Source organism: Hemiscyllium ocellatum, chromosome 18 (assembly GCF_020745735.1).
Source record: "Hemiscyllium ocellatum isolate sHemOce1 chromosome 18, sHemOce1.pat.X.cur, whole genome shotgun sequence".
NCBI lineage: Eukaryota > Metazoa > Chordata > Chondrichthyes > Orectolobiformes > Hemiscylliidae > Hemiscyllium > Hemiscyllium ocellatum.
Window position 1 is genome coordinate 60064720 of NC_083418.1, and position 22582 is coordinate 60087301.

The following is a 22582-nucleotide window of genomic DNA, read 5'->3' on the forward strand; positions in this document are numbered from 1 at the left end:
TATTCAAAGCCTTCAACAACCTCTTAAAACTGTAGCTATCTAGAATTATTGAATGTTACACCATGGTAACAGGCAATTTGTTCAATTAGAACTGGCAGATGTGTTTTTCTCCAAGTCCACTATCTAATCTAATTCAATTTTTCTGCTTGCTTCCATACCATTTAGTTATTTATTAAGTATCCATTATATTATGCATACCATCTACACAAGCACTTCTAATTTTTGAATTTGTCTTCCAATTTACTTCAATAGTGTATCTTTACTACAATGGAGAACTATCTGCCTTTTAGTTTTGGAAAGCAGAATACCATGGATAGAAGCAATCATAAAAACAAAATGCTGAAGGTCATGCATCAACTGTGGAGTCAGCAAATAGATGAACTGGCAAATGTTATAGACCTAATAGGTTTTGAACAGGGGGTGAGGTGGAACAAGGGCAATAGGTCAGGTTTCCATATGCATTCTAAATTTCTAATGAATGGAAACAAGTGACTTTGTTCTGTCCTGTGTAAATTGTCATAGTCTAGGTTCGACAATTATTCTCAAATAGAAGTGAGTCATTATTGGAGAATGCATTGTACCCACCATATTCTGCTGTTACCTTAAAATGGTAAAAATTGCTTCACTCCAAGGCTGAATTTTGCTTTTTTTTTGGCTCAGTGTCAATTTTGTCAAGTTTCATGGAGGATTTCTCTCCAGAAAGCTTCTAGACTTCTTTCCCAAACTGACTTGATTAATAACTAAGTATCTACCTCAACTCTGAGCTACCCATCTCATTCAATTTTAATCCCTTTCTACCATTCACTATACTCTGAGCAACTTGCCACTATTAAGATATCCTGGGGTGGGCTGGAATATCTCTGTCAGTAGCATCTTTACAAGGCTGTTGTTCACCCAGACAAAGTCTTTTAGTCAGAGCTGCCTGCATGGTTCCTGATATTTTCGCTGAGCATGACAGAGAAGGTGAAATTGGTATTTTGTTTCATGGGCAAGGACCTGGAGGTCCTGTTGCGTGGGGTGATGCAGAGGTGGGTTGTTGTTTTCCCCCAGAATCAGCAGCAGCGACCATAACGTCAGAGCATGCCGACCTGGACTGAGATTGCCATCCGGTCAATGTTCTTCTCTATTCCACCTCACGCTCATTCTGTCTCTGCTACTTACTCCCAACTCACCAGTACTCATGCTCTATCACTCTCAAGGGCAGCTGCGACAACATCCCTCACTCATTCTCATTGACCTCAAAACCCTAACACCACAAACCTTACGCGACCTCTGCAGTGTCTGTTCACTTGCTCAGCACTGCAAGTGTCAACTGTGCCACATACTTCCACCTCTCTCAATAATTGCCATGCTTTTATTCCAAAAGGCAAGGCAAAACTGGAATACTGTGAGCAGGGTGCTCAAATTGAGTGATTGTTAAGAGAGCAAGCAGATATGCCGAAGGTGCAGCCTAATCCAGTCCACGAACTAACTGGATGCGTGTCCCTGAGTGCATGTCCATTTTCAGCACTACAAAATTATTGTTGCAACTAGAGGTTTTTTAATAGACTTGTGGGAAGTGGGTGTCGCTGGCTGGGCTGGAATTTTATTGTCTATTCCTAGTTAATCTTGAGAAGTTGTCTTCTTGGTCCTGTGCTGTAGGTAGACATCAGGGAGAGAAATTTGGAATTTTGACCCAAAGCCTCTGAATGAACATCAAAATATTTCCAAGTCAGATAGTGACTGGCTTGAAGGGAAACCTGCAGGTGATATTGTTCCTATATATCTGTTGCCCTTGTCCTTCTAGATTGTAGTGCTGGAGAAACACATGTCTGCCTGCATCTCTGGAAAGAGAAACAGAATTAATGTTTTGGGTTCTGTATGATTCTTCTTCTTGCCTAAATTTAGTCCGAACTGGACATGTTGCATTTGAACTGTTATGTCTGAGTTTCTTGCAGGATATTTTGCTGGTGCTTTTGGGGAGGATTTAAACTAAATGGACAGGAATGTCGGACCAGGCGAGAGTATTGGACAGGAATAAGAGATTGCACGCGATATTGAGAGAGACAGTTAGAGTAGAATAGTAAATTAGTGCAAGCAGTCAGAATAAGAGAGAAATGATTTGTTTTCTAAACCAGGATTATGCTGCATGCATGGGAATGCCAGAGTATTGTAGATAAAATTGATGAGTTAGTGGTACAAATTGACATGTGAAATAATGATGTGCCTAAAACATAGTCTTTTCAAGAAAGAGAAGAACTATATATCAAATGTTCCTGAGTACGTGGCATTTAAGAAAAGATAGAGAAGGAACAAGAGAAGGCTTAGTGGTATTGGTTAAGGATATAGTTTCAGCGCTCGAGGGTTCAAATACTGAATTGATTTTGTTATGGCTAATGAATATAAAGGATGCAACTCTATTGTTCAATATGGTCTCTAGGTCGCTGACTAGTGAAAAGAATGTAAAGGAACTACAACAAAATTAGTGATGCAAACATAAAATGGTTATAATGGGGAACTTTAATGACCTGAACGTAGACTGGGATAGTGATAGTGTAAAGGGCAGGGTGGGATAATGGTTCCTCCATTATGGTCAGGAGAAATGGTGGGCCAAGTAGGCCCAAGTAAGTATTGGTGGGTAAGGATTTATGGAATAGTGATCGTGTTATTATAAAGTTTAGGATAACAGTGGAAAAGGACAATGAAAAATCCTGAGTTGGAACAGTTAACTAGTGGATCACTGACTTCAATGGGGCAGTGAGTGCTTCAGGCCTGAAATGCATTACTGGGATGTGTGGTGGAGGAATGTTCCAATGTACAGGAGGTTGAGGGTAGTGAGGTCAGGGGCAGGTTTACAAGGTTGCGAGAGGATACCGTCAATCAGAATGTTGGTTTGAAATGTGTATACCAATGCCAGAAGCATCTGGAATAAGGTGGGTGAATTTGCAGCATGGGTTGATCCCTGGGATTTTGATGTTGTGGCCATTTCTGAGACTTGGCTAGAGAAGGGACAGGAATTGTTGTTGCAGATTCTGGGATTTAGATATCTTAGTAAGAACAGAGAAAATTGTAAAGGAGGGGAGGGTTTGTTGGTGGTGGTATGGCATTATTAATCGAGTCATATTACAGCAGCTGAGATAATGTTTGAGGACTCATCCACTGAGGTAGTTTGGGCTTAAGTTAGACACAGAAAAGGAGAGGTCACCCTGCTGGGAATTTTCTATGGACCTCCAAATTGTTCCAGGGATGTAGAGGAAAGGGTAGCAAAGGTGATTCTCGATAGGAGCAAGAGTAACAGGGTAGTTGTTTTGGGGGACTTTAACTTCCCAATATTGACGGGGGTTACTTTGTTTATGTAGTTTAGAAGATTCAGTTTTTGTTCAATGTGTGCAGGAGGGTTTTCTGTCACAGTATGTAGACAGGCCAACAAGGGCCAAAGCTGCATTGGATTTAGTACTGGGGAATAAACCCAGTGAGGTGTTAGACTTGGAGGTAGGTGAGCACTTTGGTGATTTTGACCACAATTTGGTTATGTTTACAATAGCAATGGGCAGGGATAGGTATATACTGCAGGGAAAGAGGCATAACTGGGGGAAAGGTAATTATGACGCGATTATGCAAGATCTAGGATGCATAGAGTGGGGAAGGACACTGCAGGGGATGGATACACTTGAAATGTGGAGCTTATTCAAGGACCAGCGGCTGCAGGTCCTTGATAAGTATATACTTATCAGCAGAGAGGTAGTTGTCAAGAAAGGGAGCCATGGTTTACTAAAGAAGTTGAAACTCTTGCAAAGAGAAAGAAGAAGGTTCATATGAGGATGAGGCATGAAGGCTCAGTTAGGGACCTTGAGACTTGTACGTTAGCCAGACAAGATCTAAAGAGAGGGCTAAGAAGAGCCAGGAGGGGACACGAGAAGTTGTTGGCAGATAGGATCAAGGAAAACCTTATCCGAAATAAAAGAATGACTATAGTAAGATTAGGGCCAATCAAATACAGTAGTGGGAAGTTGTGTGTGGAATCTGAGGACATCGGGAAACGCTTAATGAATACTTTTTCTCAGTATGCACATTGGAAAAGGGTAATGTTAGTCAGAATACAGAGATACAGGCTGCTAGATTAGATGGGATTGAGGTTGACAAAGAGGAGGTCTTAGCAATTTTGGAAGATCTGAAAATAGATAAGACCCCTGGGCCCGATAGGATTTATCCCCAGATTCTCTGGGAAGCTAGGGAGAAGAGTGCAGAGCCTTTGGCTTTGATCTTTGTCATCGTTGTCTACAGGAGTAGTGCCAGAAGATTGGAGGATAGCAGTTGTTGTTCCCTTGTTTAAGAAGGGGAGTAGAGACAACCCTGGTAATTATAGACCAGCTAGCCTTACTTTGGTTGTGGGTAAGGTGTTGGAAAAAGTTTCAGAGATAGGATTTATAATCATCTGGAAAGGAATAATTTGATTAGGGATAGTTGACACTGTTGTTTTGTAAAGGGTAGGTCGCGCCTCGCTAACCATATTGAGTTCTTCGAGAAGGTGACAAAACAGGTGGATGAAGGTACAGCACGTGATGAGGTGTATATAGACTTCATAAGGCATTTGAGGCTAGTGCATAAAATACAGAGTTGCAGTATTGAAGGTGATTTAGTGGTTTGGATCAGAATTTGGCTAGCTGAAAGAAGAAAGAGGGTGGTGGTTGATTGGAAATGTTCATCCTGGAGTTCAGTATCCAGTAGTGTGCTGCAAGGATCAGTTCTGGGGCCATTGCTGTATGTCATTTTTATAAATGATCTGGATGTGGGCATAGAAGGATGGTTTAGTCAATTTGTGGATGACACTAAAGTAGGCAGAGTTGTGGATAGTGCTGAAGGATATTGTGGGTCACAGAAGGACATAGATAAGACGCAGAGCTGGGTGGAGAAGTGGCAAATGAAGTGGGTAATTCACTTTGGAAGAAGTAACAGGAACGCAGAGTACTGGGCTCATGGTAAAATTCTTGGCAGTGTAGATCAACAGAGAGATCTTGCTGTCCAGGTGCATAAATCCCTGAAAGTTGCCACCCAGCTTGATAGTTAAGAAGGCATGTGGTGTGTTGACATTTATTGGTAGAGGGATTGAGTTTCTGAGCCACGAGGTCATACTTCAGCTGTACAACAGACTGGTAAGACCGCACCTGGAGTATTGTGTACAGTTCTGGACACCACATTATAGGAAGGTTGTGGATACTTTGGTAAAGGTTCAGAGGAGATTTACTAGGATATTGCCTAGTATGGAAGGAAGGTCTTACGAGGAAAGGCTGAGGGAATGGAGGATGTTTTCATTGGAGAGAAGAAGGTTGAGAGGTGACTTAATCGAGACATACAAGATAATCAGAGGGTTAGATTGGGTGGACAATGAGAGCCTTTTTCCTCTGATGCTGAAGGCTAACACAAGGGAACATAGCATTAAATTGAGGGGTGATAGATTTAGGACAGACATCAGGTGCCATTTCTTCATTCAGAGTAGTAAGGGCATGGAATGGCCTGCCTGCAACAGTAATAGACTTGTTGGCATTAAGGACATAGTGTAGGTTAGATGGTCATCACATTCATTTCACAAGATGGCACAACATTAAGGGCCAAAGGGCCCGTACTATGCTGTGACGTTCTATGTTCTGTGTGCAATAGAGGCATTCAAAAGGGCTTTAGGTGCTTCTGCAGCTGTACAGGGCCATAGTGAGACCACACTGGAGTACTGTGTGCAGTTCTGGTCTCCAAATTTGAGGAAAGACATTCTGGCTATTGAGGGAGTGCAGCGTAGGTTCAAGAGGTCAATTCCTGGAATGGAGGGATTACCTTACACTGAAAGACTGAAGCGACTGGGCTTGTATACCCTTGAGTTTAGAAAACTGAGAGGGGATATGATTGAGACACAAGATTATGAAAGGATTGGACACTCTGGCAGCTGGAAACATGTTTCCGCTGATGGGTGAGTGCCGAACCAGAGGACACAGCTTAAAAATACGGGATAGACCATTTAGGACAGAGATGAGGAGAAACTTCTTCACCCAGAGAGTGGTGGCTGTGTGGAATGCTCTGCCCCAGAGGGCAGTGGAGGCCTAGTCTCTGGATTCATTTAAGAAAGAGTTGGATAGAGCTCTCAAAGATAGTGGAATCAAGGGTTATGGAGATAAGGCAGGAAGCGGATACTGATTAGGAATGATCAGCCATGATCATATTGAATGGCGGTGCAGGCTTGAAGGGCTGAATGGCCTACTCCTGCACCTATTGTCTATTGTCTAAAATTGTGTCAAGTATTACAGAGGGTAAAAGCAGAAGAATAACACCAAGTCATATTGCTCACCCTTGAGCAGTACAGGCACAATTAGCTAAGTAATTTCCTTTTTCACTATAATGGTTCTATCATTCTGGTAGGTAGAGAGTTCAAGGATCTATGCCAAATGACAAAGAAAGAATGATAGTTCCAGGTCAGGATGCTACATGTCTTGGAGGGGAGTGTTCAGATGGTGGTGATCCCATGTACCTGCTGTCCTTGTCCTTCGAGACGATAGAGGTCACAGCTTTGCAAAGTCTTTTCAAAGGCGGACAAGGTCAGTGGCATAACAGCTGAAGGTGGTTGTACAGATTTGATTTTGGCTGAAAAAAGCTTTTCATCTTGCCCATACCAGTCAGAGTGCTGATTGATTGGCAAGCGGCACGGTGGCACAGTGGTTAGCACTGCTGCCTCATAGCGCCTGAGACCCGGGTTCATTTCCCGACTCAGGCGACAGACTGTGTGGAGTTTGCACGTTCTCCCCGTGTCTGCGTGGGTTTCCTCCGGGTGCTCCGGTTTCCTCCCACAGTCCAAAGATGTGCGCGTCAGGTGAATTGGCCATGCTAAATTGCCCGTAGTGTTAGGTAAGGGGTAAATGTAAGGGTATGGGTGGGTTGCGCTTCGGCGGGTCGGTGTGGACTTGTTGGGCCGAAGGGCCTGTTTCCACACTGTAAGTAATCTAATCTAATCTAATCTAATTGGTAGTGATGTTGCCATGGATAATGTACTCAGTAATACCAACTGACAGTTATCCACCAAATTCTGTTTATATCCTAACTTGATTGTCAGCATAATTTGTCACACAGGTTTATCCAGCAAATGTTGTTCAGTTGCAGAATCACATCTAATGTTCGACAGTTTGAGTTTTACAAGCAGAGGTTGATTTAAATTTGATTTTATTGCCATGAGTGTTTTCCACGTATAGTGAGGACTTTCATTTGTTGCCATTAAATGGCACTATTTTGAATAATTACAGAATAACAAGGTGAAAAAAAAAGCTATAGCTTGAAAGTCCATCAGTCCTAAGTCAGCTTATCACCATCGACGACAGCTGCGTTGCCATCCCTCTGCTACTGCCTCGTTGATGCCTGCTCTGGACCTACCAGTGTCAGAGTTACATCTGTCACCCTTAGGCCCACCTCATTAATGTTGCCATGATGCCCTTCTGCCACCATTTTGCCATGCAAGTATCGAACCCACCCATCAATGAAGTCAGGTGTTATCTATTTCCGCTGTGCTTACCTTGCTGACATCACCTCTGTGGAAGCAGCAGCTGCCGATTCCAGGTCGTGTTCTTGCTTCAGAAAAGTAAGAAGGGACTTACTTTATGTGCGCTGGTCCCAACTAAGGTCAGCAGTAGACTCACACACTGGGTGTGGCTCGAGACCACTCAAGGTCCCATTCTTGGTCTACTCGAGGCATGCACGCTGGGCTTTCTCTGCCACCAATGCCATCCAAGCTCAGGACAAGGTAGTAAGAAAGAAAAGAGATGGGGGTGAGGAAAATTTTTTTTTAAAAAAAGCGATCAGAGCGGATGAGCTTCAGCACAGGAGTCCTACTCCATCGCCATCTTGGACCTGTTTCAGTCAAACAGTTTATACAGTCAATTTATGTTATCAGTTGCGTTCACAGTGGAGCACAAGTATATATAACTGCAAACTACAGATATTAATACGCAGGATCCTGTTCTTTGCAGACAGGAGAAATGTGTTCACACACTGGGCCTGTTTCAACTCAGCAGAATAGATGACAGCTATTCACTGATTTCTCAGGCAATACCCTGACCATTAGTCCATCAGCCTGGTTTAAAATTTAAACAAAGCTTGGCTAAGAGTCAATTGGCAGTAACCAGGGCATTCTTCTTGGCAATACCTCTACCAGTTAGAGTCCACGTGTCAACTGGTCAGCACGTCTCAGAATCATGGAGATATATACCACAGAAACAGACCTTTTGGTCCAACTCATCCATGCCGACCAAATATCCTAAATTAACGTAGTCCTATTGGCCAGCATTTGGCCCGTATTCCTACCTATTCTTACACCAGCTTCCGCCATTTCCTCATTCCATGCACGCACCACCATCCACATGAATAAGTTGCCCCTTAGATCCCTTTTTAAATCTTTCCCCTGTCACCTCAAACCTATGTCCTCTAGTTTTAGACTCGCCAACATCAGAGAAAAGAGACCTTGTCTACTTACCCTATCCATGTCCCTTATGATTTTATAAATCTCTATGAGGCCACCCCTCAGCCTCTGATGCTCCATGGAAAATAGCTCTAGCCTATTCAACCTCTCCCTAAAGCTCAAACCCTACAACCCTGGCAACATTCTTGTAAATCTTTTTCAAACCCTTTCAAGTTTCACAATATACTTCCTATAGCAGAGAGACAAGAATTGCATGCAGTATTCTAAAAGTGGCCTAACCAATGTCCTGTACAGCCACACCATGACTTCCCACCTCCTATACTCAATGCACAGACTAATAAAGGCAAGCACACCAAACATCACCTTCACTATCCTATCTACCTGTGACTCCACTTTCAAGGAGCTATGAACCTGCACTGCAAGATCTCTGTTCAGCAACACTCCCCAGGACTTTACTATTATGTATATAAGTACTGCCCTGATGTACCTTTCCAAAATGCAATGACTCCCATTTATCTAAATTAAATTTCATTTTGCCACTCCTCGGCCCATTAGCCCATCTGATCAAGATCTCATTGTACTCTGAGGTAATCTTCTTCACTGTTCACTATACCTCCAATTTTGGTGTCATCTACAAACTTACTAACCATATCTCCTACATTCACATCCAAATCATTTATGTAAATGATGAAAAGCAGTGGACCCAGCATAGATCCTTGTCGCATACTGCTGGTCACAAGCTTCCAGTCTGAAAAGCAACCCTTCTCCATCACCACCCTCTGTCATCCACGTTCAAGCCAGTTCTGTATCCAAATGGCTAATTCTCCCTCTATTCCGTGTGATTTAACCTTTTTAACCAGCGTTCCATGAGGAACCTTGTCAAATGCCTTGTTGAAGTCCATGTAGATCACGTCCACTGCTCTGCTCTCATCAGTCCTCTTTGTTACTAGTTTTGAAAACTCAGTCAAGTTTGTGCATGGCAAGTTATCTCACAAAGCCATATTGACCATTCCTAATAAGTAATCTCTTATGTAAAAGTTGGGTTTCCTTTGAATTTATTTTTGCAAAATGTACTGATGAGAGCAAGGAGAAAAGCATAGAGAAAAATGTATTTTTTTCTGCAGTAATCCACTTGAAAATGGTTGGGATATTGTCCTGAAGAACTGCTGCAGTGATGTCCTGCATTGAAATAATTGACCTAAAACAACTGCAATCATCCTATATCCTAGGTATGACTCTAACCAGCAGACAGTTATTCCGTGATTACCATTTACTCCAGTTTTAATGAAGCTCCTTGATGCCACATTCAATCAAATTTTATCTTGATATCAAAAGAAGTTGCTCACACCTCACTGCTTAAGTTCATCTTTTTTTTCGTCCATGTTTGGACTAAAATTGTAATGAAGTCAGCACCTGAGCAGCCTGGCGGAATACGAACTAAGTGTCAGTGAGCAAATTATTCCTTTGTGAGCATTGCTTGTTAGCCCAGATGACAACCTCTTCCATTGCATTCTTCATGATTAAGGGTAAGCTGATGGGATGATATTGATCAAGTTGCAATTGTCCTATTTTTTGTGGACAAGACATTACTTTTGTAGCTGTTCTAGAATGGGTTTAGCTAGGGACAGGGATAATTTGGTAGTGCAAATTTTCAGTACCAATGCCAGAATATTGTCAGGGTCCTGGACTTCACAGTCATCAATATGATCCGTCATTTCTTGATATTCTGTGGAAGTTGGTTGCAGATTTGCTTCTGTAATGCTGGATACTTCAGGGAGGAGGCTAAGATAAAAATGTCCATTTGTGTCTTCTGGCTGAAGATGAGTGCGTATGCTTCAGCCTTTTTGCATTGATGTGCTGGTATGCCTCATCTGTGGATGGGAACATTTTCAGAGTTGTCTTCTCCTGTTGTTTAACCACCACAGATGTGGCAAATCTTCCAAATCTAGATCTGATCCATTGGTTATGGGAAAGTCCCGTCTTGACTTGTGCTGCTTCTGCAGTTTGATATGTCAACAGTCTTGAATAGTAGGATCAGTAAATTTTTTCAAAGCTATTCCAGATGCTGCTTCGGCTTGCCTTTCTTCATTGAATGAGTGTTGATCTCCTGTTTTCATGGTAATCGTCATCTAGGAAAGAATTTTGGTCATGAGGGTTTTTTTGGTTCACTTCTGCCACTGAAGACCCCGCAGTGCCTTTTGGATGTCCAGTTTTGAGTTTGAAGTCTGTCCCAGTTAGTACAATGTGTAGTGAAGGTGTCCTCATTGCAAAGACAAGACCTTGTTTTCACAATTGGTTACATAATGTTTACCAATACCATCATGGATAGATGCATCTGTGACAGTTAGATTGGTGAGGACATGGTCAGATACATTTTTCCCTCTTGTTGATTCCCTCACTACATGCCACAGATTGAGTCTAATGGATACAGCTGCTAGACTCAATCAGCAGTCGTGTTACAGAGCCAACCGTAGTGATGGACATTGCAAGTCCTCAATTTATCATGTTCCCTTGCCACCGTCGACACTTTCTCCAAATAGTGTTTAACACGAAGCACTATGTGGTAATCAGCAGGAGGTTTCCTCGTCATGTGGATGAGAGACAATGTTGTGGACTCCCATTGCAATTCTCCCAACTTTTTATCCCCCTGCCCAACAGCTGTGATGAGTTTTTTCCTGCTAGCAGGGCATACTCACAGATGGTGATAGAGCTGGTTTATGGGACAGTGCTCCCAATTGTGAAACAAGCACGAAATATTATTAATTAAAATTATATCTCTCCAGTTATGAGAATTGTGCAATTTTAAGAAATAACATGTACCTCTGAGAAGATAATATTAACACATGTAAGTGTCATAGGCTGCCATCTGTAGAATGCTATCCTCTGCTGTTAGGTAAATTCCATTATTTGATATCCATATCCAGGCCAGTTGTCTTAAATCTCATCTTCTTTAATCTTTCATTTTAAACTAAACATTTATGTTTGTCTGCAATTAGCTGGTACAGCCATTCAATCCATTTTGTAATCTTTTTCACTTAAATGTACTCTCTGATCTTCCTTGCCCAGTGTGTCTTCTGGAGACTAGTTTGTCCAACTCTAATCCTTTCCCATTTCCATCCTGTGCTGATCCACCTCATCAACAGTGATTGCCAACTTCCATGCTTCTCTTGAAAATCTTCTTTTTTGTGAACAGTGCCACTACCATTCATAACCTTAATGTGATGACGTTATTGGATGGACTGAAATTTGACTTATTGGTGCTAATACTACTGAAGCTAACCCCCCAAAAGAATCTTGGAATATATTCCACTGCCTGCCTAGCAAGAAATTAATTGCTTCGGTGGTTTAAAGTTTTCAGACTCAGCTGATTATTCCTTTGTTGATGGGTTTAAACCTCTTTTCTTGGCATTGTCCACCACCCTTACGATCTCCTTCTCCTCCTAAGACTTTCTCATAGTCCCCTTCTCCCCTGTGACCCTCTAAGAATGTGTATCGGGTATGAGCAGGTTGGGAAATAGTTAAGTTCTGAGTTTTGTGAAACAAGAGGTTCTGTTGAGCATGACTCAGAACTGATAAGAACTTGCAGTTAGCAATGGGGTGCTGGAGACGAGGGTAATGGGTTGACAAAGTGGAAAAGCATTTATTATGTAGAGCAATTTAACAATTGAGGTAGCATTCAGTATGTAACATCAGTGAATGCGGTGAAAAGTATTTCATTATGTGAAGCCAGTTATCAAGGTAAAGAACATTCATTGTGTAACACCAGATGGCTTAGTCTTTATTGTTGATGTTCGCTGATTGTAATGGTCACCCAATCAATATGTATGTTGCCTTATCTGGATGCTTCTCCCTGTAAAATGACTATAAAATTCATTTAAAAACCGTTGTTCCAGAGAAGACCGTGACCTCATGTCCCTGTGCACATGGGTGATCATTCTTTTCCTACAGAGCCCGGAATAAAGATGAAGGAGTAAAACTATACCGTGTCTCTGAGCGTTTTGCTTCAACTGAGTGGGGAGCAGGATGTCTCCTCTACCTGACCCAGGATCTCTGTGATCCTGCCTTGGCAAAGAGCTTCTTTGGTGTCTCTCTCTCATTGCTATCATTTTGGTTACTCTGCTTCTTCTCCGCTCTTGGACTGTTCTCCCTTAGGTTTTTTGATCAGGTTTTTTATTGGGCCTATCAACAACAAATGTAGGAGAGAAGCAACTTGTGAATGGAGGAAAAGCTCTTGACTCTTCCCTCCCAATCGATTTAGATTGTGTTTTCTGTAGTCTGTACAACTCGGAGGTGGGAGAGTAAATTTCCCAGGGTGATTTGCTGCCTCTTTTTTTTCAGCACTGACATAACCACATTTAAAACTGGCAGCTGCTTAAATTGTTCATAAAACAATAATCACGATAATTATGTTAATGTTAGTTTCAAAGTTGCTGATTATAAGAGTTGTAAATATTCAATGCTCACCTTACTACAACAATATGAATGGGATGGGTTTGGAGGGATATGAGCCAGGTGCTGGCAAGTGGGGCTAGATTGGGTTGGGATATCTGGTCAGCTTGGACGAGTTGGACCGAAGGGTCTGTTTCCGTACTGTACATCTCTATGACTCTGACGATATTAAATCAAAATTATATCCCAAATCTTGAGTTTTCAAGATAAAAAAAATTATTCTAGTTTCAATCCCAACAGGATTTAATAAAAAGATAGATATGTATCACTAAACCAAGCAATAAACAGCCCACTAGTGGCACTAACTGCTGTTATCACATTCGGTCAAGTTAACACAGGACGTTTATACCATTGGACCTCAGAGTTAAGCATTCTCAGGTTGTTGATTTCACATAGAGACGAGGAGGACTTTATTCTGAGAGTAGTGAATCTGTGAAATCCTTTATTATAGACTGCTTTCGAGACTGGGTTGTTAAGGACTTTAAGATTGATTTTAATCAGTAAAGGAATTGAGGGTTGTTGGGAAAAGTTAGGAAAATGGATTTGAACATGTCCTTTAATGTTCTCAATGGGCTAAATGACCGAATTATGCTCCAATGTCTTAAGGGCTTATGGTCGAATGAAGGCCAGACTGGTAAAACAGTAGAATTCTTTCCAAAGGAAAATAGTGAACTGAGATGGGTTTTAACAACAATTGGAGAAGACAACCTGTGCAAAGTTTTCAAAATGTGTATGAAATAATTTTCAAGATCCAATTGGTCTGTGAAATCAACAGTTTATTATAGATAAGGGCCAAAAGACAATAGTTGCGTAAGATAATGGAGATGGGTGTTTAATTATTTTCATTGTTTGACCAGAAATGGCATTTTCCCATTTTGTAACAAATATACCTCCAACTTCACAACTACTGTGCAAGTGACAGTAACAGTCATTATAATATTTATCGAATAATTTATTTCCTTTTCAATAGAGATCAATTAGCTTGATTAACTAAACAAATTGATAAATGACTTGTTTGGGCCAGATACTGGAATCGTTTTATTCCATCAAATAACTCTCAGAAGCAGTCCATTTCCAGGAGCTGTTTAGTTTGCAAAGTATCATAAAATCTCAAAATATCTATCACATTCAAAAGACTGCTAAAATGATGCAGATGCGACAGGAGATAACATGAAGAAGATTTTATACTATAGTTAGATATTTTGATTTTGAATTTTAAGTCTTCCATTTACACCTTGTTAAAGTGAATTGAATACTAAATAAAATTAAATCCCAGAGCTTGGATTTTCAAGATTTAAAAAAATGCCAGTTTCAGTCCAAAAAGAGATTCTTGAATATTGAAAATATAATATAAATAATGTGGTATAATAAACAAGATTATGTTTAGTTTTTAAGTGATGGGTAACTTATTGTTACAAGACTTGTACTTGCCTTTCGTATCAAGACAATTGTTTGTGTGTCAAAGAGAGCACAGAAGTTTTCTGAAGTAATTGGAGAGTGTTCAAACGAAACTTTGTTTCAGCCCTGACTGCATTTTGTTTGTATATTTGTAAGATGCATAGTTTGGATAAAACATGATTATTGAGTAAATAATCGAGTGTAGTGTGCATTCACTATTGATAAAGAGATACATAAAAAAATTGTGTTATTTAGGGCCCTGTTGTGGTGCAGTGGTAGTATCCCTGCCTTGGACCAGGGAGGCCAAGGTTCAAGTCCCACCTGCTCCAGATCAGTATAACATCATCTCTGAACAGGTTGATTAGGAAAAATAGGTTAATTTTAAAAAGAGTATTTTACATGATACACAATGAATTTGTTGAAGCAACCACATGTAACATAGCCAGATATACTGCTGACACAAAGATAGGTAGAAAAATAAGTTGCAAGGAGGATAGATAGAGTCTGCAATGGGATAGAGATGAAGTGAGTGGACAAACTTTGGCAGTCGGGAGTACAACATGGCAAAATGAGGTCATCCACTCTGATAGAAAAATGCAATTTTGTTTAAATGGAGAGAAGCTGTACAGTGCTGTGGTACAAAGATTTGACTATCTTTGTGCATGAACCACAAAAGTTAATATGTAAGTATGTACATCGTGGAATCCTTTATTGCAAGGCGGCTATGGAATATAAAATTAGAAAAGTCACACTAAGTTGTAAAGGATGTTGGTGAGAACATACCTAGAGCACCACAATACAGTTTTGGTCTTATTTAAGCAAGTTACACACCTGCATTGGAGCCAATTAGGGAGTGTTCCATAGTGTGATTCTGGGCATGAAGTTTTGTGAGGAAAAGTTGAACAGGCTGGGCCTAAAATTATTCAGAAGTCATATGACGTGGCTCCTTCAGCTGAACCTTCACTTCACCTGACAAAGGAGCAGTGCTCCGAAAGCTTGTGATTTCAAACAAACCTGTTGGTCTATAACCTGATGTCGTGTGACTTCTGCATAAATATAGGCCTAGCCTGTTCAACATTTCCTCACAAAATAATACCCTTCATGCCTGGAATTAGACTGTGGAACATTGTTTGAAATGATAATATGGTTTGTGACTTTGTCCATCCCAGTCCAACACTGACACCTCCACATCATGGCTGCCACCTATACTTATTGGAATTTAGAATGAGAAATGTTGTCACTGAAATACCTAAGATTCTGAAGGGGCTTGATGCAGTAGATGCCATGTGACCTATAACTGAGCCATACAGTTCCAAAATAAAAGGGTTGAGATGAAGCTGAGGAGGAACTCTACTGCAAATAGTGCATGGGTCATTAAATATATTCAGGGTTGAGTTAAACAGATTTTTTTATATTAGAGAGACTATACTATTTGCAAAACAAGCAGAAAAGTGGTGTTGAGGCCCCCATCAAACCAGCTTCTAATTCACTGAGCACAGAAGGCTGAAGGGGCTATTTGGTCCACAACTTGTTTATATTCTTATGTGAGTTCTAATACATGTCAGTCACTCTTCACATTGTTGTAGGTGTAAAACTATTCCTCTATGTGAAAAATGTAGTGACCTTGCTCCATTTTTTTCAAGTTTATTTGAATGTGTATATTAGATTTTGCAGCAGAGACCTAACCTTTGACACAGCCTTAAGGCTGTCAATATGAGGATCTTCTGCATTTTCATTTTGGCCAGCTGACGTATTTTGAGATGTTTGACTTGAGTTTTTAAAAAGGCCCCAGCTTGGGTTGAAGAAGTCTATAATCATGTTTAGAGAGAGATAGTATTAGGCACATCTCTCCCACCCTGACCTTGACCAATCATTCTCATGCTTTAGGTGCTAACTGTTTGGCCCACCTGTAGTATAATTTTGACTGCAGGCTTCTTGCTGCACTTGCCAAACTATTCTAATCAAACTGTTCAGAGATGTTATTACATGCCTTTGGAGCAGGTGAGACTTGAACTTGGGCCTCCCGGTACAGGTATAGGGACACTACTGCTACACCACAAGAGAGCCTGTCAAATATAATCACAGAGAATTGATATTGGAACCTGCATTAGAGCAACATAAAGCTGTAGGAATACAAATAACATTGATTCTCACCCTTCTTTCTGTTCAACATGGTGGGGTTCTGAAATCTAATTTGGCTGTTCAGAGAACTTGAAGTTGGGGAAAAGAATTTTGCTGGGCTCTTTTGTGATGATTGCTGATTGGCTGTATTCTACAGAAAGAAAACTTAGTGAGAAAATAGTTCTGCAAATTTTTTTTGTAAGTGGAGATTTTGGCTTCAATAATAGGACTATTATCAAAAGCATTGCTGTACATAAAAACTGTGCATGCAGTTTCAAGTTAGACTTTTCAATAAAATGAGTGACATCACTGAGATTTTGTGGTGCTGAAACAGAGGGAAAGGTGTTTAAGCTTTTGAGTCTGTCATCATTAATTGGTACATGCTTGATGACCTGACTAGTCAGAGTCCACTTGCCAATCATTCAGCACTATCCTCTTATACAGCATTAATATTGTTTTCTCTTCACTCTGGTATTGCTTGTGAATAATCCTGAATGGAAGATAAAAAGCTTTGAGATAACGTACCTTTTTTTCAGTAGCACTGAAGTTCAATACTGCTGAATGATTGTTACTGAAAATCCTGTTATATCTGAATACATAATGCCCATACTAGATTTTGGCTGTTCATTTGTATTTTCTATTGCTTTTATTTTTATATCCATTTGGAACATTTATTGTGTTTGACTATTTTCACTTATCATTTAAAACTTAAATAATTGTTTTTCACAGTTTGAATTAAACTCTGGCCATTTGAGTAAGTTATATTTGATATAATAATTTTGTCTGTGCTGTTCTACTGCCTTTTTTTAAAAAAATGCCATAATTATTGAATCAATATGTCTTTTCAGTTTGAGCTATGGAGCAGCACATCCAGAAACTGACCTCCTTCATCGACCAGCTTATGCAGCATCTCACCAACTGCCTGGCTATACCACTACACATCACCCCACAGGTACAAAATATTTTCTGTTATAATTTCTTAAAATTAAAAAATGCCTAATTTACAGTCATCTGCTCTTTCTGTTGAGCACAGTTTTATAATCTTCGGAAAACTATTTCACACTGAAATTCTTAGGATCAACAGTTTCTAATTTTTAACCAACGAATAATGCTAGTAGCAGGGTTTTTCCATTCGGGTGGCTCTAGATTTGTCAGGCCACAAAGTAATGGCACGTTTTAAAATATGATGAGGCATTGTGTGAAGATTTGTAGCTCAGGTTGTGGTTCAGGTTGTAAGTTTGCTCATTGAACTGGAAGGTTTGTTCTCAGATGTTTCATCACCATGCTAGGTAACATCAGTGAACCTCTGTTGAGTGTTGGTGTAATGTCCTGCTTGCTATTTATCTGTCTTGGACTGTTGTGGTGGGTGATATTACTTTCGATTCTTTTTCTGAGAAGTTGGTAAATGGAGTCCCAATCAATGTGTTGTTGATGGAATTCCAGTTTGAGTGCCAGGCCTCTAGGAATTTCTGTGCATGTCTTTCTTTCACCTGTCTCAGGCTGGGTGTGTTGTCCCAGTCGAACTGCAAGAAAGCGACACACACAGACCAGATACTCAACTACAGGAGCAATCATCCCAACACCCACAAATGGAGCTACATCAGGACATTATTTACATGAGCCAGAACACACTGCAGCACCCAGGAATTACGAGATGCTGAAGGAAAACACATATACAATGTATTCAAGAACAGTGGATACCTGATCAGCACAGACGACCAATTCTCACGCTTTTACGCAACAAACCTAAACAAGAAGAAACAACATGCCCAGAGACTCTAGCCACACTACCATACATTAAAGACATCTCTGAGTTGACGACCAGATTACTCTGGCCCCTTGGGATCATGGTAGCCCACAAACCTACCAACACACTGAAACAATACTTGATGAATCTAAAGACCCTATACCAACAACCAGAGAACAAAGGTCATACACAAAATACCCTGCAAGGACTGCAACAAACATTACATTAGATGGACTGGCAGGAAACTAGCCACCAGCATACACGAGCACCAATTAGCCACCAAAAGACATGATCAACTATCACTAGTATTCTTACACACAGACAACAAGGGACACCGGTTCGACTGGGACAATGCATTCATTCTGGAACAGGCTGAATAAAGACACACACTGGAATTGCTAGAGGCCTGGCATTCAAACCAGAACTACATCAACACAATGATTTGGACCCCATTTACCAACCTCTTAGAAAAGTGATATCACCATCATAACAGAATAAGACCTATAAATAGCAAGTGGGATTGTACACCAGTGCCCCATAGGAGACTCACTGATGATATTATACTCACTGATGTTACCTAGCATGGTGATGAAATGTCTGAAAGCAAACGTTTCAGCCCAGCGAGCAAACTTACAACCATAAGATGAAGCACTTCAGAAGCACCACCATTTCAGTGACATTATCAGAATTCCCTAAAGGGAAGAATCAACACAGTGAACATTTCTGAAATAAGTACTTTAGACATGGTCTCACCAGCACTGTGCTCAATTGCAGTTTGTCCAATCAGATTAAAATAAGGGCTAAAATTCCAATAGCCTTCCAGATTATCTGCTGCACCTGTGTGCTAGTTTTCTGTGTTTTATGCACAAGTGCCCCAAGTGCCATTGTACTGCAGCTCTTTACAGTTTTTCTCCATTTAAGTGACATTCTGTTCTTTTGTTTTCCCTACCAAAAATGAATAACTTCGTTTTCCCATATTATACTCCATTTGCCAATTACTTGTCCACTTAACCTATTAGTGCGTCTCTGTAAACTATTTGTATCACACAGTTATTTTTAGTCTATACTGCCATCAACTAGTCCCTCCCTAATAAGGGGACAATAAGAATTTTTCAAGTGAAAAAGGAGTACAAAAATGCAAAATACTATTATGAAAATTGTTCAATCTGTGTACAGAACAAATATTCAAGAGAATTAGAGGCAGTTCCAGAGATAAAAGTTGGATACCAAATGTGCAGTATGCTAACAACACAACTATATTTGGAGAATCAGAAGAGGGCCAAAAAAATACAATGACTCCAGTCAGATCTTAAAGTTAAGAAGATGGTTTGAGTACTTACACCAAAAAGATGAAAAACAGTGAATAGAAGGAATACATTAGCAGAAGCTAGAGTGAAGACTGAAGTAAATGGTTTGCACTGAAACAAGTAGATAAGTTTCTTTACTTAGGATAAATAATCACAGAATATATTGCAGAAAGTAGAAAAAGGACTGCAATGTTTTCTTTTGTGAAAATGAGGGATGTATTGTGAACATGAATACTCAAGTAATAAAGGATGATGCTATATTCGATACACTTTTCACTGTACTGATTGTCCCAATTTCTAGGCAAAGATCTACAAAAGAAAATGTTTTTGGAACTGGATTGTATGATATTTACTGAAAATTGCATAAATAGATTATAAGACCATTGAAGGGAATTTGAAATTACAAATGGAAAAAGGATCTTGAGTGTCATCCAGAAAAGAAAATATCAATCTTTTTCCTATTTAATCAGAACTTGAAAAGTACAGAAAATTCCTCTAGATGGCAAAGTAGAGAGCATTAGAAGGGGTGGTAAAGGTCAAATTGATGTTGAAGGATCAAATAAAACCTGTTCTGAATAGGCAAGAATGAATTTGGAACAAATAATACTTGTAAAGGATAATGAAAGGAGAACATAGTTTACTCCCCAGTTCTACAGAATTACAATGTCTTGTTTCCTTTAGCAGGTTTGGGTTTTAGTGTTATACTTAATGTGCAACTTTTATTGTATATTTTGGGTTAGTACTCCGTCAAGTAGTGTCTTCCTTCTAAATCAATCCGATATAATCCATGTGATGTTGTTTTCTGATATAATTAGTTCCAGATGTGGTGATGCAAATTCCACAAACTATTTTTTGTACTTGATGAAAATAATGGAGAACAGATTGTTAAGTTGACAAACTGCACTGCCTGAACGACACTGCAATTCATATGGAAGTGCTGTTTAGTTTTCAGTTTCATGTTGAACTTGTTAGTCATTCAGTCACAGGATAAGGCCATTACTGGCTTGGCCAGCATTTATTGCCCATTCCTAATTACACAGAGGGCTGTTTTAGAGTCAATCACTTTGCTGCGCATTTGGAGCCATATGTGGGCTGTACCAGGTAAGAATGGCAGTTACCTTCCCGAAAGAGCATTATTGAACCAATGGGTTTTTGTGACAATTGGCAATAAATTCGTAGTCATCATTAGACTATTAATTCAGATTTTTTTCTTTTATTGAATTCAAATTCCACCAGGACTGCCATGGTTTGTACCTGGGTCCTCAGAACATTACCTGGATCTCTGGATTAACAGTCCATTGATAAAACCACTAGGCCATCACCTCACTTTTGATGCTTGCATAGTGGATAATGCATATAGAATGCAAAATATGGAGCTGTGGGTGCTGCATGCATGCATTTAGTTATTATTTATTATTAGTTATTATTTTGGAGTTGAACCTCCAATGAGTGAGAAATGATATACCACAGCTGTGGATTGTTTAACTGAAGCAGATTGTTTGTTTTATTATGACACACCCTGTTTACTAGTATTATAAGTAGTAAAGGTCAGTTAGTTGTGTTCCAGTTCAAATCTAGAACTTCTCAACTCATGAGAACTTCTAACTTCCATGAGAAATATTTTAGACATAAGTGGTTTTAATTTAAAATTCATTTTATAGTGTAGTGTAACCATTTTGGAAGAAAAGCTTTGGAAAGTGTAAGAAACTAAAGCTTATGCACAGTGTTGACTCTTCACTTTCTTATGACAGCTGCCTCCTATAAGCTGAACTCTTCTGTGTACCAACATGATTTTTCTCTCAAAAAGTTTGTGAAATGTTGAATTATTGTTTCCTTATCAGAGTTGTTCTTCAGTAATCTCACTGGATAGGATAGGCAATTGATTTATTTGCTTCAACTTGCAATTAATCTTGCACTTAGCACTTAGTCATGCTTGCTCTTCTGTTACACTATTATTACATTTCTTTTGAACTATACTATCTTCTATCTTCTAAAATCTAAAATTGACCTTCATATGCAATTTTACTTAACTTAGCAATTCTTGGAACTAAGTTTCATTCCCTTGTCTTCTAATTTAATGTTTTCTCAACCTAAAATATTTCATATGATTTATGAAAACTGCTTTAGAGTTAAAAGGTAGCTTCTATTTCTTCACCTATCGGGAAACAGGAAGAGGTCTGTGTGCTCGTTGTGATGCAGGATGATGTTTGCAAGATGAAGCTATTTTAATAGCTTGGATTACTTATTTGAAAGCTAAACTGGCTTTTTAGATCAAGTGATCTTTACTTACTCTAAACTTGTATTTATTGTGATTGTCTATGCAAGATTGTCCTGGTTGTGTGCATAGCCTATCATTTTACTTTATTTGAATGTCCATGTGTCAAAAATGATGAGATTTGAAGACTTTATGGTGATACCTGTCAAGTTTTTGACACGTGTGATAACCAAAATAGACTTTTCCTGTGACCAATTAAAGAGTGCAAGCAGACATTGGATTATTAACCTGAAGCCCCTCCTACAAGGTATTACTTTGTGTGATATAGTTCTATAGAATTTAGGATTTTGAATATTTATGATCCAAGTAGCCATTAATAACTCTGCATTGAGGTGCTAGATTACTTGCCATTTTAGCTAGTAGTGTAGTAAATTGATTATAGTGGCTGACAGTAAATGTGAAAATCTGAAGGTGGTTGATTGTACATCATCAATTACATCCTTCTTTGATATTGACGTTGCCTTGGACAATCTGTCTACAATGCTTATTTTCTTCTCTTGTGCAGGGCTATCCAGTTTATTTGATGCAACCATGCAACATTCTGGCAGTAGTGCATCTGAAAGCTCAGTTATGAACTTCCTTTCAGCTATTGAATCACGCACCCCTCCAGCTGGACCTGCTGCAGCCTCCCTGCTACCCCAGTTCAGAGCTCCTTCATGGCAGACAGGTAAATCTAAATTCATAAAATAGGATGATTTGTATTGTTTTTGTGAACTTGTACATGGAGGACTGCTTTCCAATCCCTGGAAACACAGAATACAGTCTACCAGAATTGAAGAAAATATGAAGATGAATAATTGTAAACTAACTAGCACACTCCCTGGTAACTGTGAAATTGTTGGAAGCCTGCATTGTCA

General features: G+C 39.7%; 1 protein-coding gene across 1 annotated transcript in view; it reads left to right on the top strand.

Moving 5' to 3' along the window:
• Nucleotides 1–22582, top strand: part of qser1 (glutamine and serine rich 1) — a 157873-nt gene that overhangs the window by 62317 nt on the left and 72974 nt on the right. Inside the window, exons 2-3 of the mRNA XM_060839059.1 lie at nucleotides 17245–17348; nucleotides 22231–22392. Coding sequence (XP_060695042.1) covers nucleotides 17245–17348; nucleotides 22231–22392 — 266 coding nt within the window. The remainder of the gene's footprint in view (nucleotides 1–17244; nucleotides 17349–22230; nucleotides 22393–22582) is intronic.